General features: G+C 44.8%; 2 protein-coding genes across 2 annotated transcripts in view; one reads left to right on the forward strand and one right to left on the reverse strand.

Moving 5' to 3' along the window:
• LOC137648679 (ankyrin repeat and BTB/POZ domain-containing protein 1-like) overlaps positions 1 to 26,606 on the reverse strand; it is a 253,964-nt gene that overhangs the window by 220,583 nt on the left and 6,775 nt on the right. Inside the window, exons 2-3 of the mRNA XM_068381691.1 lie at positions 21,020 to 21,082; positions 14,046 to 14,246 (exon numbers count right to left, since the gene is read on the reverse strand). Coding sequence (XP_068237792.1) covers positions 14,046 to 14,246; positions 21,020 to 21,082 — 264 coding nt within the window. The remainder of the gene's footprint in view (positions 1 to 14,045; positions 14,247 to 21,019; positions 21,083 to 26,606) is intronic.
• LOC137648680 (ras-related protein Rab-32-like) overlaps positions 1 to 26,606 on the forward strand; it is a 273,560-nt gene that overhangs the window by 166,694 nt on the left and 80,260 nt on the right. The window lies entirely within an intron of this gene.

Genomic DNA, 26,606 nt, shown 5'->3' on the forward strand with positions numbered 1-26,606 from the left:
TGCTAATTAGGACAGCGTCATCAGCATACTATAAGTCAACTAATTTCCTGTTACCAATTCAGTCCAATCCTTCTCCACCATCCCCAGCTGTTCTATGCATTACAAAATCTATGAGGATAAACAACATAGGTGACAACACATTCCTTTGGAGTGCTCCACAATTCACTGGAAATTCATTTGATAGGAATTAACTAACATTAACTTTGCATTTGCTATGCTCATGAACAGACTTAATCAAATATCACAAATTTTAAGTAATTTGTATTTTTCCTAACATACTTACCTCGAACTACTTTCTTAGGAGTACCTGGAATCTCCTCTCATATGACCAGAGTTTTGTGTAGTTTACCCTACTTCCGTTTTCTGTGAGGGCTAACCTCAGGCGGAAGGATACGTGCCCTGAGGCTAGGCCCGGGTCAGGGAGCGTGCTAGCTTGGGTCTCGACCCTCAGTAAGTTCTTGGTTGTTTAATTACTTAAAGGGTCAGGAAGACACTCGGGGACGGAAGGGAGGGCCATTACCCGAAAGTAGTTCGAGGTAAGTATGTTAGGAAAAATACAAATTATAAAATTACTTAAAATTTGTGATTTGTTCCAACACGGAAACTTACCTCGAACTACTTTCTTAGGAGACTTACACTTTAGGAGGTGGGAGTGTCCTTCTTGACCCCTAGATCTAGCTAAGCAGGGTGCAATGGAACCTAGATAGGGGGCTAGGTTCAGAGACGGTCAGAAAACGAAACGTAGGAGAAAACTACACAAAGAGCTCATGTTAGTGTCTAAGTAACTTACCTGTGCAAGAATTCCTCGGAGAAGTGTCCTTTGATGATGTTGTGACTTGAGGTCTTGTGCAGGCTCTATCTGAGTCTATCTCCAAGGGAAAGAGGGGAAGGAAGAACAAGGGGGTTTTAGGGAAACGAACCTGTGTCTCTTGGTCTTACAACCCACAATCGTACCTGGGGCTACACCGTTAAATTGCTTGGAGCGCTGAGATGACTGTTCCTATAGAGAACCCGTCTAGGGACTTTCTTGAGCATTCCTTCAGGTAGTGCATTGTGAAGGTAGACTGGTTAGACCAGGTGCCTGCTCTTAGGATCTGCGCCACTGTCATGTTCCTTTCGAAAGCTAGGGAGGTACTTAGACCCCTAATGTCATGGGGCCTGGGTTTTCCCGGCAGAGGAACGTCCGCACTGCTATAGGCCCTGATAATCGCCTGTCTTAGCTAGAAGGAGATAGTGTTCTTCGAAACTGGCTTTTTCACTGTACCTGTGGAGACAAAAAGGCTCTTGATACCAGGACGGAGATTACAAGTCCTCTCCAGGTATTTCCTTATGGCTCTGACAGGACACAACTTCAAGTCCTCCGGATTGCCCGAACAAGGAATTGCTGGTACTGAGAAGCCCTCAAACCTGGGATCCCAAACTGCTGGATTCTGGGTCTTAGCCACAAAAGTCGGGACGAACTTGAGGGAAATCTCCCGCCAACCCTTCGTGTGTGAGACCTCGTAAGACAGCCCGTGAATCTCACCCACTCTCTTAGCTGATGCCAGTGCCAACAGGAAGACAGTCTTGAGGGTGAGGTCCCTGTCCACTATGTCTTTCAGGGATTTGAACGGGGGTTCACTTAACATCTTCAGGACCCTTGCCATATCCCACTGCGGCACCCTGACAGTTTGAGGGGGCATGCTTGTTCGAAGCTCTTGATGAGCATTGAGATATGTCTCGAGGAACCCAGATCGATGCCCTTCAGTAGGAAGACTTGGCCTAAAGCTGCACGGACTCCTTTGATGGCCAGGATAGACATACCGACTACATCCCTGAGATGTACCAGGAAGTCCGCAATGTCCGGAATAGAGGCCCTCAACGGCTTGATGTTTCTGGAGGAGCACCACTTCGTAAAGGTGGTCCACTTAGCCTGGTACACCGCTGCCGATGAACGCCTCAGATATCCCGACATCCTTTCGGCCGTTCTAGCTGAATAGCCTTCCTTCTTCAGGAGATGCTCGATAACCTTCACGTGTGAAGGCGGAGGGATCGAGGATTGTCGTGGAACCTTTGGAAGTGGGGTTGTCGCAGCAGGTCTGGCCTGTCTGGAAGAAGCCAAGGGGGAAGACACGCTAGTTCTTTTAGGTCGGCGAACCACTCCCTCTCTGGCCCCCTGGGCACTACCAAAGTCATCTTTAGGTTGTGGGCCGTCCTTACCCTGTTGAGCACCTGTCTGAGCAACGCGAAAGGGGGAAGGCGTGTACGTCCAGATTGTCACACCGGTGTTGGAAAGCGTCCTCCAACGCCGCTTTTGGGTCTGGGACAGGAGAACAGAACACAAGGAGTTTTGCATTCAGTCTTGTTGCGAAGAGATCCATCACTGGCGAACCCCATTTCTGGATGATGAGCTTGGCTACCTCTGAGTGCAGGGACCACTCGGTTCCCACCACTTGACCCATCCTGCTGAGTCCATCGGCCAGGACGTTTCTTTTCCCTGGAATGAACCTCGCTGCGATCGTGATATGTTCTGTCGTGGCCCAATCCAGAAGTTCCAACGTGAGGTTACACGGCTCCCTCGATTTCAATCCTCCCTGCTTCTTTATGTAAGCTACTACTGTGGCGTTGTCGCACATCAACGCCGCGGTGTTTCCCCGTAGAAGGTTGACGAACTGTGGGCACGCCTTCCGAACTGCCCTCATCTCTAGGATGTTTATGTGTTGTGCCTTTTCTTCCTCCGTCCAACTGCCTCTTGCTGACCTTCCGAGGAGATGGGCACCCCATCCCTCCTTGGAAGCGTCTGTGAAGAGAAGCATCTCGGGGGGCTCAGCTGCAAAGGGCATCCCCTTGAGGGTGTTTGTCAGGTCTTGCCACCGCACTAGGACTTCTTCCGTTTCCAGAAGAACTGGAACCACCTTGTGGGGGAATCCGTCTGGTTCCAGAGTCCCTTCAGGTTCCATTGGATGTTCCTGAGCTTGAGTCTCCCCGGGGGAACCAATTTCTCCTATGACACGAGGTGACCTATTAACCTCTGCCAGTCCTTTGCTCTCCTGGGTTGTCCCGCCAAGAAGGGGCGGGGGATTTGGTCCAAGTTGGTCAGCCTCTCTTCCGACGGAAAGGCTCTCACTAAACGGGAATCCAGGACCATCCCTAGATAAGTCATCCTGGTGGAGGGTAACAGATGAGACTTCTCCAGGTTGATGGTGATGCCCAGAATCTTGCAGAACTGCAGAAGCTTTTTGCCTTGATCCCTCAAAACTTCCTCTGAGGATGAAAGGAGCAACCAGTCGTCTAGGTAACGAATCAGGCGGATGACCCGTTCGTGAGCCCACACTGAGACTGTTGCGAAGACCCTCGTGAAGACCTGAGGCGCTGTGGATAGTCCGAAGCAGAGGGACCTGAACTGCAAGGTCTGGGCACCCCACTGCACCCGAAGATACTTCCTGCTGGAGGGGTGAACTGGGATTTGAAAATAAGCGTCCTTGAGGTCTATGGACATCATGAAGTCCCCTTCCCTCAAGGACTCTAGGACCAACTTCGGGGTGTCCATCTTGAAGTCGGTTTTGCACACAAACTTGTTGAGAGCCAAGAGGTCTATGACCGGTCTCCAACCTCCCGTTGCTTTCTCCACCAGGAAGAGCCGACTGTAGAAGCCCGGGCCCGGGTCCCGTACCGTTTCCATTGCTCCCTTCGCCAACATCGTGGAAACTTCCTCTTGTAAGGCTATTCTCTTCAAGGGGTCCTTGGGAGCCAACCACTCCGCCCGAATGGCTGGGATCAGGGGCAAAGGTTCTGCCAGAAACGGTAGCCTGTACTCCTCCTTCAACACTGTTACTGTCCACGGGTCTGCTCCGTGGTTTTTCCATGCTTGCCAAAAAAGTCTGAGGCATCCCCCCACCTGAGGCTTGGGCAGGAGTAGGAGGCCTCTCTCCCTATCTTCTTCTGGAGGAACGACCTGTACGCCCCCTCCTGGAGGCCGAGAAGGAAATTCTAAAGGAGGCTGGGGCTGATGCTGTTCCCCTACGGGAGGGCGGAGACGGCTGTGACCAAGGAGCAGCTGGGGAGTCTCTCCTGTGCTGGCTAGATGAGGCTCGAGGAGTAGCAGGACCATCGGACCCGGGCCTCCAGTGGAAGGGCCTCCTCGGTGCTTGAGGTCTCGGAACACTCACCTCCTTCCTCTTCAAGACCTTCTCCATGATTTCCTCTGCCTCCAGGGGAAAGAGGACGTCTTCCCATAGGGGCAGGCTTCTCAGGGCCCTCGCTTCCCTGTCCGGTATCCTCCTCGACAGCTTGCTCAGGACAGTGTCTCTCCTCCTGAGTACCCAGTTGGCTGATTGGGCTAGGGACTGGTAGGACAAGAACTTTAATGCCCTACCTCCCGAGATAATTAGCTCCTTCAGGAGAGCCTGATTCCCCTGAATTGAAAGGTCGTAGGAGGATTGAACACTTACGAGAGTGGAGGCCCATCAGTCTAGCCAAGAGGCGACGTTTGCTAGGTCTTTTGCCATCTCCTCCATCATAGTCGTCTCTGATTAGGAGAAGCAGATTGGGGCTGATGAGGCTCTGTCTTCTGGAGCCCCTTGGCCTAAAACTTCGAGGGAGGGTTCCACCTTGCAGGCCCCTGGACGTTGACCCTCTGGAAGGTAGAATTTACTCTGGGACCTCAGTCCCTGGATCAACTTCGAGGAGCTCTGAGACTTGGGGGCTTCTGCATTGCCAGACACAATCTTGTTGACGAGAGCTCTACCGAGCCTCACGTCTCTGGCCACTGGAAGAGCCAACGGAGCCCTCCGCTGGGCAGGGGCCTCCATTAGTCTATTGAGGCTAGAGAGCCAGGGATCCTCGTCGGAGGGTTCAAGCTCCTCAATACGATGGTGTCGTCTAATGAGGCTTATCACCCTCCTGTAAGCTGAGTCCTCCGCTGGGGCGCCCTCCACGTCGTCGTCGATGTCCTCCGTCTGGCGGCCTACTTCTCTAGAGGGAATCCCACAGACGGATGCCTCCGCGTAAGGCTCTGGACGCAGGACGGACATTGCCGTGGCGGCGAGGGCCTCCGTCCTCTGTCTGTCCTTAGTCATGAAGGGCGCGGCTTCCGTGGGCTTGCCCGACGGAGGAAGCCGTCTCTCCTTCTCCAGGGTCCGTGCTGCCACTTTCGAGGGCACAACGAGGTTGCCCGTCCGAGGGGGCGACTCCCTCCACTGGGCGGATTGAGTCGGAACCCTCGCGGTCTTACGCCTGTCGGAAGAGGTCCGCGAGGCCGGGTCCCTCCATGGTTCTAGCTTGTGCCTCGAGGAGAACCTTCCTGGAGACTTGTCTCTGGGTCGCCAGCCTGAAGTGCTCGTGACCGAAGTAAGGTCCATGAGCTTACAGCGGGGGATGACCACCCATTCCTACTCTGGTGATCTGCTCCTCCTGAATTTTCTCCTAGGAGACCTGGAGCGCATCCTCCCATGCCGAGACCTGGAACGTGACAGAGAACGGGAGTGCCTCCTCCGGGATCTCTCACGCTTCCGTCGGGAATTCCTCCGGTTTTCTCCTTCCGAGGAATAGGGGGTTGTAGCAACCGATGAATCGGAGGACTCTTCATAACCCGTCCGAGGGGCCGGGGCCCGGAGAGTGGTCGTCTCAACGGCTTGCTGTCCTATGGAGGGCGCGGGCTGCAGGAACACTTCCGGTACTGACGACGACGGTGCTGGGGGAGAGCGTGGAAGCTCTACGTTGGGGAACCAGCATCCGAGGCCTTCCTCCAACCTCAACGGGGACCTACAGGGCGTCCTAAGAGGGACCCATTCGAGGGGATCCGCCGCTGGTGAGTCTTCCTTCTCTGGGGCGCCTTCAGCTGCGGAGGTACCTGAAAAACCTGCCCATGATGCGGGGGAAGAGACAGGGACAGTTTTACTCCACACGGGATCATCCGAAGAGACGTGACCCGCGTGTACCAGGGCATCGTCCCTAGGACCCCCACTAAACTCAATTTCAGGCCCCCACTTGGCTGGAAAGATGCTGCTACCCCACTATCATGGATAATAGACTCTTGGGGAAGAGCCTCTGGCTTCTTCCCCGCAAAGGACTTACCTCGTCCCCTACTCTGGGTAGGGGAAGATGAAAGGGAAACCCTACTCGACGGTCCTTCTGGAGACGTAAAAGGGCGAAAAGGTGCTAGGCTTCTTGGGCGACCACTTGGCAAACTTCTTTTTCTTGGTACTGAATCGTACCAACTGGACCTCACTCCAAGAAACGCACTCCGGACATGTGTCAGACGGAGAACACACTCTACCCCTGCACGACGAGCACAAGGAATGAGGGTCTACCTCCGGCTTAGAAAGAAACGCACCACACGACTTCCCGGCTCTAGGCCCAGGACAATGACGGGGATGCTCCATCACGCACTATCGCAACACCGCAAGACACAGGAATGCAGTGGGAAAGGGTAATAAGGACAAGAATAACACGTGAGACCACAAGGGAAGGATAAGGTAAACACACGGGGACACAAAGGGATAGCACAGGGATACCACGTGGGAACCACGCAGGACACAATGGAGTCGGGACACAAAGGGATAGCACAGGGATACCACGTGGGAACCACGCAGGACACAATGGAGTCGGGGACACAAAGAGTCGCACTGAGATAAGGAGAGCGTCGAGATGATATCACGACGCGACCAGAGAACTTACTGAGGGACATGAATCTCCACAAAATTGGCTGGTTCACACTATCAATGGCTTTTAAATAGTCCACAAATGCCATCAAAAGTGGATTTCTATATTCTACACATTGCTGTCTTAAAATAAAAATTTGGTAATTACAACTTCTACCTTCTCTAAATCCTACTTCTTCATCTCTCATCTTTTCATCAATCTTTCTCTCTAGTCTCTTTAGATTGAGCAAACCATATATTTCCATGACAACTAATGTAAGTGTGATGCCTCTGTAAGTATTGCAATCAGTCAGGTCTATTTCTTTTTCTTTTTGCCATTTTTGGCAACACTCCTAACACAAAATAATCTTCTAAGTATTCCGGGAGTCACTTCATTTTCAGCCAATATCATCTGGGCAGTTACTGTATTCCATTGTATCCAGGAGCATTCCATCTCTTAAGTTTTTTGATGATGACTTTGACTTAAAACACACTAAAATAATTCTTGGACACATCAAAGTTTTCCTCAGCTTCAGGTATTTCAATCAAATTATTCCCTTCATATCTCCTATTCATAACCTCACTAAAGTGTTCCATCCAACGTTGCCTTTCTTCATCTTGTTATAACATATCCATCTCTTTTTTTGATGGGGGTATACTGTATACTTCTTTACCCCAGTAGAGATTTCATTAATAATTCTATGAGCAATTCTTACACCATAGCCACTCCTTGAATTCATCTGCTTTCCTATCTAAATATTCTCTCCAATCATTCATGGCTTTTCTTTTGACTTCACTATCAATACTGGAATACTTAGCAAGGTGTACCTTATAATTTTCATTACTTCCTCGAAAACTTTCAACATTCAATTTCTGTCTTTGTCTCCTTTATACAGTATTCCAAGTATCATTTGATATCCAAGGTTTTCTCCCTGTAACTGCATGTCCCAAAACATCACTACCAACTTACTTATATATGTTCTTAATATCACACAATTCTTCATTGATTGTCTGCTCTTCATCTCTTAAAGTCTCTAAGACTGCAAATCGATTCCGACATTCCGTTGCAAATGTTTCTCTGTGCTCTTCATCTAAAAGCTTAGTTGTATCAAACCTAGGTATTCTATCTATATTTCTGTTGGGTGCTTTCAGTTTTAATTTCAGTGTGGCAATGAGGAGCTAGTGGACTCTACCAATATATGCAACTCTAAAGCTTCTTACATTTATCAGAGTCCTCCTTCTCTCTTTATTAAGGGCAATATGATCTATTTGATTTTTGTAATATCCACATGAAATCCAAGTATATTTGTGGTTGACCTTGTTCTGGAAAAGAGTATCTCCAATAACAATATTGTTTGGTGAACAAAATCTTATAAAATGTGCACCATTTTCATTTGCAACTTTGCCAAGACCCTCAACACCCACCACATTCTTTATAACTTGATATTTCCTTCCAACTATAGCATTGAAATCACCAATCAAAATTTTCATCTCTCTCTCTGGGACCTCATCTATTAAACTACGCAGTTCTCCATGGTATTCATCTTTCCTTTCTTCAGGGGAATCATTTTTTGGTGCATAGCAAACTATAGTACTCATATTGCACTCCTTTGATTTAAAAGGTCCCTGTTGTTTTTTTCTTTGGGGGGGAGCTACTTGTGAATATTAAGAGAGTACCATACATCGGAAAGGAAATTTGCATTCCCCACAATCGACAAAATGAGTCCACCCCATACCCTACCAGTGAGATAACACCAAAACAGATATAGAGGCACAGGTGTAAGCTAAACCTGCCTGTTAGAGCTGAGACCAAGAAAATATGGAATCATCCCCCTCATATCTGTAATGATGGGCTTCCAGCCAGAAGCCGACAATCCTACCTCAAGAATTGGATCTCCCCGGATTTCGATAACCCAACCCTTGAGAATAGTTCTGCCAAAAAAGGTCCAAACCATCTTCAGGAAGGCTGAGATCATCCAATACTCTCACATATAGCCTTGAATGCAAATACCTCCCGATCGTGATCTCTTCTCCCATTCATCCAAGCAGACAGTAATAACGAATGTGGAAATATCCACGCCATTCAAGATGAATGAAAAAAAAAATAATAAAAAAATGGAAAAAATACATATATACAGTATATACATATACATGTACACACAAATACAAATATATATATATATATATATATATATATATATATATATATATATATATATATATATATATATATATATATATATATATATACAGTGATGCCTCAGGATACGAAATTAATCCGTTCAGGATGCGGTTTCGTATCCTGATATTTTCGTATACTGAGTCGCGTTTTACATGTAAATAGCCTAATCCGTTCCAAGCCTTATAAAAAGTCACCTTTTCTTTCATAAACACGCTAAACTGTAGTAATAAACATGCATTGCAGCCAGTTCTATCATTCAATAATTAACACAACCGTTAAAAACAGCCTAATCCATTCCAGAAACCACTATGAGATTATTCAATAATGTACGTAGTTATAGCCAAGTTATCCCCCCCAAGCCCAAAGAAAACGGTCCGTTTTCTTTACTACGGTACGATACTGTATAAAAGTTACGGTACTGTATGTACGTAAAGCATTTAGATCAGTGAAGGTGTATTGTCACTGTACCTGTACGTAAACCTAAATTAATGATTGATACTGTACCTGTACACTCTGAAAAAAAGGTTACAGTTAATTAGTGTAACAAAAAAGTTGAAACTTACCTTTTGATTGAGACGATGTCCGATAGCGAAGTCGCGGCAGAGGAGGATGGCATAAGGCAGAAAACGTAACAAGTGACAGACTACGTACAGTAATTTACACACTTAACACATTAACACTTAAACTTTACGAAATAAAAAAATGGCAGAAATAATTAACACTTAACATTACGTATGGAAAACTATAAAATGAAAGAAAAAATTACTTTAACACTTAACGGTAACATAAAACTTAAAATTGAATTTTTTTTTTTGCTTTTTTATAACTTTACGTTTTTCTTATTTTCTAAATCTCTTCTACTTCTTCATCACTTTCTTTTTTCTGTTTCTTTTCTTTACTTTCACCTTCTACTTCTTCATCTCTTTCTTTTTTCTGTTTCTTTTCTTTACTTTCACCTTCGTCTTGGCCTACTAATACCGCTGGCCTCTTTAATAAGAAACTATCCATTGAAGCTTGTTTCTGCCTACTTTTCAACACATTTCTAAAATGCGTTAGGCAAACGTCATTGCAGTGTTGAAGCGCACGGTTGGTATAAACTTTTTCTGGATGTTCCTTTTCGACGTTTTCTGCCATTTTATGGAAACATGCAAGAATTTCCTTAATGTCTGCCGTTTTCAAAGGTGCAACATCCTCCTCATCACCGCTAGAGAACTGCTCTTGAACATCACTCACTTGCATCGTCTCCAACTCCTTCAAGTCGTCCGTCGTCAACTCCTCGTGGTGCTCCTCGATAAGTTCATCGATATCTTCCGCGCTAACTTCCAGCCCCATGGACGTACCAAGATGTACGATGTCAGCCACCTCAGACTGCTGAATTGGTTCAGGATCGTCAACGATCTCGGCTTCTCCTCCAGGCTTCCCGAACCCCTCGAAGTCTCGTGCAGAGACAGCATCAGGCCACAGCTTCCTCCAAGATGAGTTTAGGGTACGCCTCGAAACTTCCTGCCAAGCGAGATCGATGAGTTTGAGGCATATCACGATGTTGAAGTGATCTTTCCAAAATTCACGCAGAGTGAGGTTTGTACTCTCTGTGACTTGGAAACATCTCTTGAAGAGATGCTTTGTGTACTTTTTTTTAAAATTAGAAATAACTTGCTGGTCCATGGGCTGGAGGAGAGGGGTGGTGTTAGGCGGTAGATACAGGACCTTTATGAAGGAATACTCGGCCAGAAGATATTCCTCGAGGCCAGGAGGGTGAGCTGGAGCATTGTCCAACACCAGCAGACATTTCATAGGGAGGCGGTTTTCTTCCAAATATTTTCGGACAGTCGGACCGAAGCAGATATTCACCCAATCAATGAACAGTTGCCTCGTTACCCAGGCTTTTGCATTCGCCTTCCACATCACGGGAAGGTTCTCCTTAATGACTTTGTGGGCTTTGAAGGCTCGGGGATTTTCTGAATGGTACACCAGCAGGGGCTTTATCTTGCAGTTCCCACTGGCGTTTGCACAAAAAGCAAGGGTAAGCCTGTCCTTCATAGGCTTATGTCCGGGTAGCCTCTTCTCCTCCGCCGTGATGAATGTCCGACGAGGCATTTTCTTCCAGAAAAGCCCAGTTTCGTCGCAATTGAAAACTTGCTGCGAAGTGTAGCCTTCCTGCAGAGTCAACTCCTCGAACGTTTTAACAAAGGCTTCGGCAGCCTTCGTGTCCGAGATGGCTGCCTTCCCATGCCGTACCACTGAATGGATGCCAGTCCTTTTCTTGAACTTCTCAAACCACCCACGAGAAGCCTTAAACTCTGGGGGTTCCTGTTGGGATGTTCCTTCTCCTGCTCCTTCTTCGGCCTGAGCACGCACGAGATCACCGAAAATGGCGGAGGCCTTCTGGCAAATTGTAGTCTCAGTGATGGTGTCTCCTGAGATCTCTTTGTCCTTGATCCACACAAGAAGCAGCCTCTCCATCTCGTCATGCACGTGCGTTCTCTTGTTGGAGAAAATAGTGACGCCCTTAGAAGGTGTTGCTGCTTTGATGGCCGCCTTCTGCTTCAGGATGGTGCCTATCGTAGACGGATTCCGACCATACTCCTTGGTGATCGCACTTAAACGCATGCCAGACTCGTACTTTTTAACGATTTCAAGTTTCGTCTCCATCGAGAGCATCGTCTTCTTCTTCTTTCCTTCGGCAACATTCTTGGGACCCATGGCTACAGTAATACGTAATATAATACACTACGTAACGTTATATACAGTCTATGTATAGTAAACACTAATACAGTACAGTGCACAGTAACGAAAGTTTATTAACGATAACACGTGGCGTACGAATGTACTGTATATTAACACAAAGTCAAACAAGCGAAAGCACACAACACAATGTCTGTTAACGATACCGCGGTCGGAACGAAAAGAGAGAGAGAGAGATGAACGCCCGTGCGTAGGCAAGCTGGGATAGTTGCCGACCAATAGGAAAGCAGGATCTTATGGCGTCAGCTAGCGTCTGAGTAGGGAGATAACCAATGGGTGAGCGGGAGGCTGTAAGTGAGTCTACCCAAGTTCAAAGTCTGGCGGCGCGTGCTTTCTAAAATTACTCTCGGCGAAGAGTTGGGATCTCGTAAGGTTTTCGTATCCTGAAATTTTATCCGTATCCTGGGGCATAAAAATCTTCGAATCACTTTTCGCATCCTGAATTTTTCGTAAGCAGAAACTTTCGTATCCAGAGGTATCACTGTATATATATATATATATATATATATATATATATATAAATAAGGGAAATATTGCTCATAGAGTTAGGACAGTAAGACAAAAGAAAATTTATAAAATTAGAAGGATGTCGAAGTAATACTGAAGAGAAGAAATAGAAGAAAAATTTAGATTCGAACTGGAAGACCAGTTTCCCCAAATTCAAGAGGCCTCTTGCCCATCACAAGGCTTCAACAAGCAAATAAAATTATGTGTTGAAACCAAGTGACTCCGTCAAGGAATTCTCTCATTAAGAAGGCCACCTGAAGAATATATATCGCATTCTCAGACCATAGAGTTTTTGCAGTTTCCTATATTATTTATTATAGGTTCTAATATAAAGTCTACCATTATTTTGTATTAAAATACATGGGTATGGTTAATCTTAATGATGCCATTCTAAGAATTTATCAATGACTAGAACTAGCATGGATAATTCTGTTAAAATTTTTTACATTGTCTTTTTATAAAAAGAATTTTCAATCTCAGCCTTATAAGGGATTTAGATAAATGTTAAATTTTATACTTGAGCTTTTGGGATAAGATCTATCCTTTGCATATATTATACCGGATTTATTACAGGCTTTTAGCATTAAAAGGCCTCCAGTAATCAGGTTCATGTTTTTTTTTAATATGAATGTTGTTTTAAAGTATTTACGAGGTTCAACTTGTGAATCATTGAAAATATTTCACTTATAGATTTCAAGGCTAAACTGATTTTTCTATTAGCATTGGCTTCAGCTAAATGCATAATAAACTGCAAGCACCATCTTCTAAGGTAAACTTTGGGAGAATAAGATAATTTTGATTTTCTCTCTTTTGCCTTCCTTCAGAGCAAACATTATTTTAAAACTAAGAATGCCACAATTTTTTCCACTTCCCCTTTGGATAAACAGTAGTTGTAAGCATTTATCAGAAAATATATTTCTTTGTCCTATATGAGCCATTCAGTAATATTTTACAAACATTAAAGGTAGCATCCCTAATTTGCTATATGGGATTAGAATTCCAAATTGTCCACTGTCCAAAATTGCAATGTCATTTCTATTTAAAGTTTGGTCACAGAAACTCACAAAGAATTGAATACAAATCTTGTAAAAGTCTTTAAGGCTAAGGTTTTATATATGACGAGTACACCTACATCTCTTTAATATTTGTAGAAATCTTTCTTTGGAAAGTTTGAGCGGCCGCTCAGTGGCGTACCATGTTAGTGTGAGCTAAACATTACCTTGAAAAATCCTGGATTTTTATTGAGATTGCCAGGCTTTAGGTCTTATAATGGCTGTTGGTTTAACTTTTAACTTCTTAGAGTTGGGTTAATTCAGAATTTTCTTATTTTCAAAATATTTCAAATAAAGTATCTTTAGAAAATCAATAAGGAGTCCCGTAATGGAAGGATGGTTTGTTATCATTAATCTAGAGAAGTTAAGTCAAGAATTCTAATTATTTCATACTGTACAGGTATATCATTTCTATAATTTACCTATCTATTTCCTTTACTGGCATCCAACATCCACGTGTGGGATTCAGCAATATGACCATCATGGGAGATTCATAGAAATAAACGGAATTTCAAAAATAAAATTGTGTAAGTTCTATACTTACCTAATGTTCATATACATGCAAACACTCTTCCCCACTGACTTAAGATGTAAAGAGGATAAGGAATAGCTTGATATCAAAACTGAAATGACAAAAGAGGCCCTGGTACTCCACTTCTTGCCATTAACTGGTATAGTGTCTCATTACTTTACCTGAAGCAAGTGTCTATTGAAAGGTAATAAAATTGGATTTTTTTAGTTTTAGGGGTAAATGATGATAAAATAAGCTTCTGTAGAAGAAGCAATATGAACATCAGGTAAGTACGTAAAGAAATAAAAAATTTCATCATTAAAATTATTTTTATATGAATATACAGGTATCCGTATTTTAACAATTTTAAGAAAAAGTTTTTTATACATTACTGTAATATGTATAATAAATTCATCTAAATTACCTACCTCCTCAAAAACTCATCATATGCATCTCTTCTAATTGTGTGTGTTGTAACTAAACTATGCTGTGTTAATACTCTTCGTATATCGTCTGTCAAAGCACCATAGAGACATCTTTCCCCATCAAATGTATTTGCTTCACATCTTGCACCAACTCCAATTAGGTACTCAACAACTTGTTGGTGTCCACATAAACATGCATAGTATCTATAAGAAGAACCATCAGCAACACATTAATGACACTCATCATTAATGTACAGTATACTATATACAGTACAGTGCAGTAGTATGTTATCTACATTGTTACTACTGTATTTCCCAATGATGAAATATGATATTTTAATTATAAAATAAATTTTTGAATATACTTACCCAGTGAATATATAGCTGCAACTCTGTTGCTCGACAGACAAAAAACTGTACAAAAAAAAACTCGCCAGCGATCGCTATACAGGTTGTGGGTGTGCCCATCAGCGCCAACTGTCGGCCAGATACCAAACTCCATGTAAACAAAGACTCAATTTTCTCCTCGTCCCACTGCGTCTCTATTGGGGAGGAAGGGAGGGTCATTTAATTTATATATTCACCGGGTAAGTATATTCAAAAATTTATTTTATAATTAAAATATCATTTTTAAATATTTAACTTAGCCGGTGAATATATAGCTGATTCACACCCAGGGTGGTGGGTAGAGACCAGTTAAATATGTTTACATTTTATGAGCTAAGAGTTTTTATTTCATTTTAGAAGTTATCAAAATAACAAAAACAAAATAAATAGGTACCTGGTAAGGAAGTCGACTTAGACGATTACTCTGCCTTATAAGTACGTCTTCCTTACGGAGCCTCGCGATTCTCTTAGGATGCTGACAGACCCCTAGGAGCTGAAGTATCAAGGGCTGCAACCCATACAACAGGACCTCATCAAACCCCTAATCTGGGCGCTCTCAAGAAATGACTTTGACCACCCGCCAAATCAACCAGGATGCGAAAGGCTTCTTAGCCTTCCGGACAACCCATAAAAAACAACATTAAAAACATTTCAAGAGACAGATTAAAAGGATATGGAATTAGGGAATTGTAGTGGTTGAGCCTTCACCCACTACTGCACTCGCTGCTACGAATGGTCCCAGTGTGTAGCAGTTCTCGTAAAGAGACTGGACATCTTTCAAGTAAAATGACGCGAACACTGACTTGCTTCTCCAATAGGTTGCGTCCATTATACTTCGCAGAGATCTATTTTGCTTAAAGGCCACGGAAGTTGCTACAGCTCTAACTTCGTGCGTCTTCACCTTAAGCAAAGTTCGATCTTCCTCACTCAGATGTGAATGAGCTTCTCGTATTAACAATCTGATAAAGTATGACAAAGCATTCTTTGACATAGGCAAAGATGGTTTCTTAACTGAACACCATAAAGCTTCAGATTGGCCTCGTAAAGGTTTGGTACGCTTTAAATAGAACTTAAGAGCTCTAACAGGGCATAAGACTCTTTCTAGTTCATTGCCTACGATCTCCGATAAGCTGGGAATATCGAAAGATTTAGGCCAAGGCCGAGAAGGCAGCTCATTTTTGGCTAGAAAACCAAGTTGCAGTGAACAGGTGGCTTTTTCCGACGAAAATCCGATGTTCTTGCTGAAGGCATGAATCTCACTGACTCATTTAGCCGAGGCTAAGCATACCAGGAAAAGTGTCTTAAGAGTGAGATCTTTCAGGGAGGCTGATTGTAACGGCTCAAACCTGTCTGACATGAGGAATCTTAGCACCACGTCTAAATTCCATCCAGGGGTAGCCAAACGACGCTCCTTGGTGGTCTCAAAAGACTTAAGGAGGTCTTGTAGATCTTTATTGTTGGAAAGATCTAAGCCTCTATGCCGGAAGACCGATGCCAACATGCTTCTGTAGCCCTTGATAGTGGGAGCTGAAAGGGATCGTCCTTTTCTCAGGTATAAGAGAAAATCAGCTATTTGAGCTACAGAGGTACTGGTCGAGGATACAGAAACTGACTTGCACCAGTCTCGGAAGACTTCCCACTTCGATTGGTAGACTCTAATGATAAACGCTCTCCTTGCTCTAGCAATCGCACTGGCTGCCTCCTTCGAAAAGCCTCTAGCTCTCGAGAGTCTTTCGATAGTCTGAAGGCAGTCAGACGAAGAGCGTGGAGGCTTTGGTGTACCTTCTTTACGTGAGGCTGACGTAGAAGGTCTACCCTTAGAGGAAGACTTCTGGGAACGTCTACTAGCCATCGAAGTACCTCGGTGAACCATTCTCTCGCGGGCCAGAGGGGAGCAACTAACGTCAACCTTGTCCCTTCGTGAGAGGCGAACTTCTGCAGTACCTTGTTGACAATCTTGAACGGTGGGAATGCGTAGAGATCCAGATGTGACCAATCTAGGAGGAAGGCATCTATATGTATTGCTGCTGGGTCTGGGACTGGGGAGCAATAGATTGGAAGCCTCTTGGTCAGCGAGGTTGCAAAGAGATCTATGGTTGGTTGGCCCCAAGTGGCCCAAAGTCTCTTGCACACATCCTTGTGGAGGGTCCATTCTGTTGGAATTACTTGCCCTTTCCGACTGAGACAATCTGCTATGACGTTCAAGTTGCCTTGGATGAACCTCGTTACTAGGGAGATGTCTTGACCTTTTGACCAGATGAGCAGGTCCCTTGCGATCTCGTACAACGTCAGTGAGTGGGTACCTCCTTGTTTGGAGATGTACGCCAAGGCCGTGGTGTTGTCTGAGTTTACTTCCACCACTTTGCCTCGAAGGAGATACTCGAAGCTTTTCAAGGCCAGATGTACTGCCAACAGCTCCTTGCAGTTGATATGCATGCTCCTCTGACTCGAGTTCCACAGACCTGAGCATTCCCGACCGTCCAGTGTCGCGCCCCAGCCCAAGTCCGATGCGTCCGAGAAGAGAACGTGGTTGGGAGTCTGAACAGCCAGGGGAAGACCCTCGCTTAGGTTGATATTGTCCTTCCACCAAGTCAGACAAGACTTTATCTTTTCGGAAATCGGGATCGAGACCGCTTCTAGCGTCTTGTCCTTTTTCCAGTGAAAAGCTAGATGGTATTGAAGAGGACGGAGGTGTAGTCTTCCTAGTGACACAAATTGTTCCAGGGATGACAGCGTCCCTACCAGACTCATCCACAGCCTGACTGAGCAGCGTTCCTTCTTCAGCATCTTCTAGATGAATAACAGGGCTTGATCTATTCTGGGGGCCGACGGAAAAGCCCGAAAAGCTAGACTGTGAATCTCCATCCCTAAATACACAATAGTTTGGGATGGGACCAGCTGCGACTTTTCCAAATTGACTAGGAGTCCTAATTCCTTGGTCAGATCTAGAGTCCACTTGAGATCCTTCAGACAGCGACGACTGGAAGAGGCTCTGAGAAGCCAGTCGTCCAATTAAAGGGAGGCTCGGATGTCCGATAAGTGGAGGAATTTGGCCACATTCCTCATCAGCCTCGTAAACACGAGAGGAGCTGTGCTTAGGCCAAAGCACAGGGCCCAAAACTGGTAGACCACATTTTCGAAAACGAATCTCAGAAAAGGTTGGGAGTCTGAGTGAATGGGGACGCGGAAGTAGGCGTCCCTTAGGTCTAGCGAGACCATCCAGTCTTCCCTTCTGACCGCTGCTAAGACTGACTATGTGGTCTCCATGGAGAACTTCGTCTTTGTGACAAAGACATTCAGAGCACTGACGTCTAGCACCGGTCTCCACCCTCCTGTCTTCTTTGAAACTAGGAAGAGACGGTTGTAAAATCCCGGTGATTGAAGGTCCGAGACTTTGACCACCGCTCCCTTCTCTAGCAAAAGAGACACTTCCAGTTTCAGGGCTTGTCTCTTTACTTCCTCTCTGTACCTGGGAGAGAGATCGATGGGAGACGTTGCTAGAGGGGGTTTGCGTACAAAAGGGATTTTGTACCCCTCTCTGAGTAACTTTACAGATTGTGAATCTGCGCCTCTCTTCTCCCAGGCTTGCCAGAAGTTCTTGAGTCTGGCTCCCACTGCTGTCTGAAGTTGCGGGCAGTCAGACTCTGCCCTTAGAGGACTTGGATCCTTTCCTCTTCCCTCGTTTCCCTTCGGCACGAGCACCTCCTCTGCTGGAGGCTCTGCCACGAAAGGGCGGAATAAAGCGAGACGCTGGAGTGTCTATCCTCGGTCTAGCGGAAGATGAAGGCAAAGGGGGAGCTTTGCGAGCTGAGGACGCAACCAGATCGTGAGTGTCCTTCTGAACTAACGAAGCGGCAATTTCCTTTACCAAGACTTCAGGAAACAGGCACTTGGAAAGGGGAGCAAAGAGAAGTTCAGATCTCTGGCATGGTGTAACTCCAGCAGACAGGAACGAACAGAGAGACTCTCGCTTTTTCAGGACTCCGGACGTGAATGAGGCAGCTAGCTCATTGGACCCATCACGGACGGCCTTGTCCATGCAGGACATAATGAGCAAAGAAATATCTTTATCTGACGAAGAGATTTTCCTGCTCAGGGCTCCTAAGCACCAGTCTAAAAAGTTAAAGACTTCAAAAGCCCTAAAGATCCCTTTCAGAAGGTGGTCCAGGTCCGATGGTGACCAACAAATCTTCGAGCGTCTCATGGCAAGGCGGCGGGGAGAGTCTACAAGACTTGAGAAGTCGCCCTGGGCAGAGGCAGGAACTCCCAAGCCGAGAACTTCTCCCGTGGCATACCAGACGCTCGATCTAGAAGAGAGTTTAGATGGGGGAAAGGCAAATGCTGTCTTCCCTAAACTCTTCTTGGACTCTAACCAGTCTCCTAACAGCCGCAAAGCTCTCTTGGATGAGCGTGAGAGGACGAGTTTAGTAAAGGCAAGTGCGGTAGAAGGCATGCCTAATACAAACTCTGACGGCGGAGAACGAGGAGCCACAGAAATAAACTGGTCAGGAAACAACTCTTTGAATACAGCCATGACTTTTCTAAAGTCCAAAGATGGTTGAGTTGACTTGGGCTCGTCCAGTTCTGACTGTTGATCGTCTTGTTGTTCAGCAACATCCTCATCAGATAGATCCTCATCCGAAAACTGATGAGGAAACGGCAACGGAGTGGGCAACGTCTGGTTCGCTGAGTCCGGTCGCACTGGTGCATGCGTGACGGAGCCGGACGCAACGCCATGGAACTGCTGCACAGTCTGTGAACTGTCAACAACCATGGGAGCGCGAGGACGCACAGCGTCCACCCGAGACTGTCTAGACCGTCTGGGTTGAGCATTGGAAACCACACCGGGTTGCGGAGGTTGACGCACCGCGTCAAAACAAGTCACCTCTGATGGTTGTTGAACGTCCTGAACGTCAACAACCACCTCCGCGTCAACGTGCGGCTGGCAACCCACACTGGGTCGCATCGGTGGAGGAACCACCTCAACTGGTAGACGCGAGAAGGTTACCTCAGCGTCAACAGGATGCACAACCGATCGCTTGGAAGGTTGTTGGCCAGAAGGTACAGCAGCAACCTTCTCCGCATGAAAGTCCTGTATCAAGGACGTAAGCTTGGACTGCATGTCTTGCAGCAAAGCCCATTTAGGGTCTACGGGAGCAGGTGCGGCAACAGACGGGGTTAGCGACTGAAGCGGTACCGCTTTGCCTCTCTTAGGCGGTGAGCAGTCATCAGATGACGGCAACGAGTCCGAACTGACCCAGTGGCTACAACCGGGACGTTGGACTTGTCCTGAAGGGACCGATTTACGCTTTAAAGGTCGTGAGACCTTGGTCCAAAGTTTCTTACGAGAAACGACGAGGTAAAAACGGGCTCTCTCGTCTTACGTAGGTAGGGGCGATCTTGGGGAGATACGCCTGATACCATGGAGGGAACGTCTGTTCGCTGATCAAGGCCTCTCGAACCCATGCGTCGTACGACATTGCTTCTCCCCTGGGCTTGGGAGCTTGCAAGAGGTCCCGGACTAGGAGGACGACAGGCACGAACAGACGAACCCTCAAGCGCAACACTGTTCACAACACTTTCACTAGGCACTTTATCACTTCCCGCAGCACTTTGGCACTTTAGCTCCTTAACATCCGCCATGAGTTGATTGCGGTCACTTGCAAGGGACTCAACTCTCTCCCCCAGGGCATGGATAGCACGCATCATGTCAGCCATCGATGGTTCCTGAGTGCTAGGAGGGGGGTTAGGAACAACCACTACAGGGGAAGGAATAGGTTGTGGGGCATGAGGAGAGGAAAAATCTATCGACCTAGAAGAACTTCTCCTAATTCTATCTCTCTCTAGCCTGCGTGTGTACTTTTCAAATTCGATAAAATCGAATTCCGAAAGGCCCACGCATTCCTCACACCGATCTTCCAATTGACAGGTTTTACCCCGACAATTGGAACAAACAGCGTGAGGGTCGAGAGAAGCCTTCGGAAGACGCCTAGAACAGTCCCTAGCATTGCATTTTCTAAACTTGGGAACTTGTGAAAGGTCAGCCATTTTGAATTGGTCAAGGGAAAATTCCAAAAAACGATCTAAGTCATCAACAATGAATCCGATACAAAAAAGAGTTCAAGGATTTATTTGAAGAAAAACCCTGCACAGCGAAAGCTCAAAACCAGAATATAGTACTTCACCAAAGATGATGGGAAAATCTCCAGGTTTCAACAGCGAGTAAAGTACGTCTTGTCGACACGTCGACAGAGAGAAAATTGAGTCTTTGTTTACATGGAGTTTGGTATCTGGCCGACAGTTGGCGCTGATGGGCACACCCGCAACCTGTATAGCGATCGCTAGCGAGTTTTTTTTTGTACAGTTTTTTGTCTGTCGAGCAACAGAGTTGCAGCTATATATTCACCGGCTAAGTTAAATATTTAAAAATGTAAGAATATGAATAATCAACTTTTTTTTTTCGTGAATCTTACATCTCAACAAAAAAATATAAACATACAAAGGGCACAGTTCTGAATCAATATCGAAATGTCAAATTATTTTCCTTATATCCAAAATGACAACATTACAGAAAAAGAAACAATACTTACAAGGGAGTGCTGTCCCATTTATCACGAATATTGACATCAACATCTCGCTGCTCTACTAGGATCCTGAAAATGCAGTTTAATAGATCTTAACTACAATAAAACCCTCTTATATTTATTATTGTAGGATCTATAGCTTCAAAATATAACATGAATCATAACAAAACATAATAGGTACAATTATGATTTCTGGTAATTATAAAACACTATAGTGCTTTATTAAGTAGAAACTAAATAGGAAAAAACAAACTAATATATATATTTCTGGGTCGACCTGTGGCGGCCGGTGAAAAGGGTCCTTCTAATATACACTTTCATGATAAAACCTTCCAATTATACCAGAGAAAGATAAAAGCATGGAATGCAGAGGTTACTACCCTCGCGCGAGCACCTTGTGGGTGTCGTGTATAAAGCAAAGGCACGTGAAAACCACTATTCACAGGCTGTCTTCCATTTAGCTAATTCCTTCGTCAAAGGGATTGGCCGATACAGAGGCCCCAGCTATGCTACCAGAGCCACGCCACCCACGCCCCGACGCGAGCGCCATCTGAACAACATCCTTCTACTTTGGACTTGCTAGCTTGTGTGTATAATTTTGTGCTCTCGGCGTTTTCACTTTGGTGGATTTATTTCGTCATGACCGAAGCTACATCTTCACCCATTCCAATGTTAAGTACCATAGTTTGTTTTGACAGCTTTTTGTAGTACCAGGCATTTGTCCTCTTCCCAGTATAGTCTGTTTTATCCCTACCGGCTGGGCCCTCCGCGGCCATTGTTGTTTTGCCTTGTCTCACTGGGAATTCATGTTAGTCTTGCCCGTTTGGTACTCTTGTCAGTTAGGTTCTTGGTTAAGCCCCTGGCCTTATGCTTTTTGAACCATTATTATTATTGTTGTTATTATTTTCCCATGGTACTTTTTGCTAGCAAGTCCAGTCTGCGAACAAGATAGCGTTCTGGCTTTATTATAGTTTAGTACCCGCCCCGCGAGGCATTGTCAGAGGATTATATCCCTTTAAATTTGGTTTTAGCAGATGTTATTCTTCGTTCGTAGTCTTGTATTTGATGTTACAATTTTATTTATTATACTTTTATAATATTGTTGTGCTTATTTGGTTCTGATGGTGTAACCACGAGAGAGAGAGTTTGGAGTTCCCGTTTTCTGTACTCAGTCACGAGTTACCCCTTTCTCTCGTTTTCTTTCTTAACTGCGGGTATGTGAGTGGATTTCCCGTTTTCCGTTTTGTACGTTCAACGATTTCTCCCTCCCCCCTATCCCTCTACGGTTATATGATATCTTACGAGTTATTTAGTTTGTGGTTACTATTGAGATAGATAGCGTTATTTAATAGGTCCCGTTACTGTGTGAGTTATTATTTTGGGATGTCATTAAGACCCCACCCCCCCCCCCCCCTGTTCCCCTCGTAGTTCCGTCCTTTCCCCGTTATGGCTTGGGAGTAGGATCTGAACATTCATCCACTCCGCCTTGAGTTCTACTCCGCCATGAGGGATACTCAATGAGTTTGGAACTATTGTTATATATTGTTCAGATACAACCCTCTGGGAGGGCCTACATATATTGTTTAGATACGACCCTCCGGTGGCCCTTACTCCAGTCTCAGGCCACGGCCATATCCACACAAATATTCATTATTATTCACAATTGAATTATTCAGGACCTTTCACCGACCTCCGGCTTCACCGGAGATCACCAATACGCTTAACTATTAGATTAGCCTTATATATATATATATATGTATGTTTCCAAATATCTAATAGTTCTGTTAACCTTGCTATGTATTTCTTCCCATAGAGTAGCAATACACCTCTTTGAAGTTTATGACAGAGGTATACAAGGTAACATGATAAAGCAAACACATCATGATAAACTTTTACTCATCACCAGAAAATTCAAACTGGGTAGAGTAATGTAGTACATTTTCTTCAAGCTGATCAAAACAGCACAATAATTCATTTTGAATTGTGAGGAGTATCTATCTTTTGTTCTTTCTGGATCATGTTTCTTCACTAAAGCAAAGACTACCAAGAAGAATATCCCGTAATGATATATTTCCCATGATATGCATGAGTCATAACTGCCAGTACAGTACTCTTGACTACTGTAGTGTCTCTTTCCTTGTCATAACTGTCATGGTTCATATCATAGCCGGTGTCACTGTCTTTGGGTTTAATGTGAACTATTTTTTCTCCAAATCATTTCCAATCACAAATGTCAACAACCATTACCATCTGTTGGACAGCATGCTACATCAGATGATGCTCTCAGTTTATGCGAGTCTTTGACAGAACATGTTAATTCACAATTAGAGACATGTGCTTTGCTCATGATGAATACTGTACTATCTTTTCATGATCTCTGCTACAGGAGACTGAGATGGTATGATACTCCTACAATAGACAGCCTTTGTGACATTTTGGTACCTCGGAAGCTCGTTTCAAGTGGATTCAGAGAGAAGTTTCTGAAAATCCTCATCTACAGTATATCCTAGATGAGCTAGAAAATAGTAGCTGTAGAGGGATCACTCGGCTGCTATCATCATCATCATCATTATCATCATTGTCATTATCATTATCATTATTATTATTATTATCACAAGATAAGCTATAACCTTCATAGGAAAAGAGAAAAAATAGGGATGAGGTGGGTCAACAAAATTTTACTTAATTTTCTCTCATTTTTAAAATAAGCCCCAAATTTGGTCTCCCTCTTCTTCTGGTAGGCACTTTCCCTACTCAAACTTCCACTATTTCTCAATAGAAAAAATAATGCAAATGAGAAGTTTAACACTAAGGAAGCCAGAAATTTATTGCATAGTTTGTTTCCCAAACCTGGTCAAATTCAAATGTTTAAATTCCAAAAAAACCCAGTAAAGTATACAGATAGTTCTTAATTTAGAAAGGCTTCATCTTGTGATATTTTGTGGATACATGCTCAAAGCAGTTTCCATAAAGGTATTTTTACTCCTTCTTTACTATGCATTTCATGCCATCTGTGTTTTTCTTTTTAATCACAGTTATGTTTCCATGGCATTAAGTGCCCCTTTATGTCCTAGAAGAGAGACTTTGGTGCTTACATACAGAACTATATTTAGGTGCGTTCTGACTTACATCTAAACTCGAGTTACAACACAGTCATATAAACGGATCTCGGTTGTACCCTGACGACCTAGTGTAGTGTGCTACAAAATTCATTTTGTAATACTGTACACAAAAGCAAATAAAAAAGCTTAAGTAAAAGTAAACAAAAGTGGATCCATTTACATGAGTTTATTAAGTGCTTAGATATTTAGGTTTAGCAAAAATCAGGTGGCCAGAGACTTCTAGACAGAACAAGAAATACCAAAATGTCTTTTAACTAGCATGAAAGAAAATAAAGTTTCTGATGACATTTTTGAAAGTACAGTACTGTAATTTGTATTTTTCTTAACTATTGTATACAAACCTGAGTTCTTTACTTAGAAGATAGGAAACCACTGGGGCTCCCCAAGCATTAGCCAACCATTACTCTTACCTGAACGCCCTTAGGAGGGGGTAGCGCGTGAGGATACTGACGTCTGTAAGGGCGAGCAGGATGAGTGGTGCGCCGAAGCGTTGTAGACTGATGAGCTGCTGATGAGCGCTGGTAAGGGCGTGCAGGGCGAAAATGATGGCGTGCCGTTGCGCACTTTGGAAGAGCTTTATTAGGCTCAACAGACGACAGGAACGGTGATGGAAGGTCGGCAGGTCTGTTGGATGGATGGTCGATGTGTCCTTTAAAAAGACAACCATCCACCGAAGGAGATCGCGAACGATCTGCAGAGAGGTCCAGGACCGAAGTCACAAGACTGGTTGCAGGTGCAGTGATGAATGAATGAAGGTCTAGAGGATCCTCTGCGGGGGACTGCAGTGATGACGTTGAACCAAAGAGGCGCCTCTTCACCTGTAGGGAGGCCTCTAAGGCGAAGAGGAAGGCGAGCCTTCCGACGGACGTGCCCTCTGGGGGCCGTTGGATCAGCAAGCTGACCGTCAGCAGTCATCCAAAGAGAAGTCTCTGTAAGTGAACTCCCCCGAGGGAGAGAAACACTAGCAGGAGAGACCGATGATGAACTTGGTTTCCCCCCTCGGAGGATGGTCAGGAATGGGGGAAACTAAGTCGGCAGCCACAGTTGTAGAGTTTGGAGTGGCAGAAGAGATGGGTGATGCCGCATAAGACACCTCTAACACAACAACGTTGACAAGAGTCAGGGGATCTACTTCTGACAGCGAAGACGATTGTTTAACAGAAGCACCCATGCAGATGAACTGAAGCAGGGCCTCCTTGGAGTGCGAACCAGTGAGCCCCAAGGATGACCAAATCTGAAAAGACGGAAATTAGTGACAAGGCCTCACCCGGGGGAAGAGGTGGTGCTGCTTCGCTAGGGAAGCACCCTCATCTCTCGAGACCTGGGGTTGGTCAGAAATAACTTGGTCTACACTACTACTCGACGGCCTCTCGTAAGAGACCGACCGAGTAGGAGCTTCGGAGGAGGTTTGGGCGACGGAAGAAGAGGCCTTGGGTTTTTCTCCCTTCGAAGCAACCTTCGAAGGAGAAATACAGTGAACCCTCGCTACTTCGCGGTTCGACCATCGCGGATTCACCACTTCGCGGATTTTTTCCATAACCCATATATATACAGTAACATATATACATATATATGTATGCATGTATTTATGTATATATGTATGTATGTATATATATATATATATATATATATATATATATATATATATATATATATATATATATATATATATATATATATATATATATCTAAAGTAGGAAGAAGTGATGTAGTTCTAAGGGAATAGTATGGGAAATATGTCTGGGTAATAAGCAAAGCTCTACCTCCAGTTTGTTTCTTCATTATGATCAGAGATAAATGTAAACAAAACATTGGTTGCCATTTTTTAACGTGCTTTTTAGCGTGTTTAGGAAACGTATGATATAAAATTGCCTTTAATATTTGTGCCTGTTTTAGTTTAGGGTACTGTAGTACATGCATTAAGTGTTCTGTACATTAAAGGGTAGTTTGTTAACAGTACTTCGTACAAGGGAAGGTTTTAAAAGTCTGAATATACATGTTGAATAAATAGGTAAATATGGTGTCACTACTTCGCGGATTTTCACCTATCGCGGCCGCGTCTGGAACCTATCTACCGCGATAAACGAGGGTTCACTGTATCTCGCTTGGACTTCTTCTTCCGCTGTCGCGAAAACCTCTCCCACTAGGAGGAAGACCACTCCCTACACTCACTACACTTGTTGACACTATCACACCGTTGACCTCTGCAAGAAGGACAAAGGGCGTGAGAATCAGTCTCGAACGCCGACATAAATGTTCCACAGGGGTGGCTGGAGAGATCAGGGCAGGTGCGCATGGTCGCAGAAGTCAACTTCACAGACACTCTAAGAGAAAAAGAGAAAACAAAATGGCGTTAATGGCTGCCAAAAGTCGGCGAGGATGAAGAACAGCAACAACCGTTCACCATCCAAGCCGAAAGCAAAGTGAGCTCAATCACAGGTGTGTGAGGGGGAGTGGTAGCAAGCTACCCT

The sequence above is a fragment of the Palaemon carinicauda genome, chromosome 10 (assembly GCF_036898095.1).
Source record: "Palaemon carinicauda isolate YSFRI2023 chromosome 10, ASM3689809v2, whole genome shotgun sequence".
NCBI classification, from domain to species: domain Eukaryota; kingdom Metazoa; phylum Arthropoda; class Malacostraca; order Decapoda; family Palaemonidae; genus Palaemon; species Palaemon carinicauda.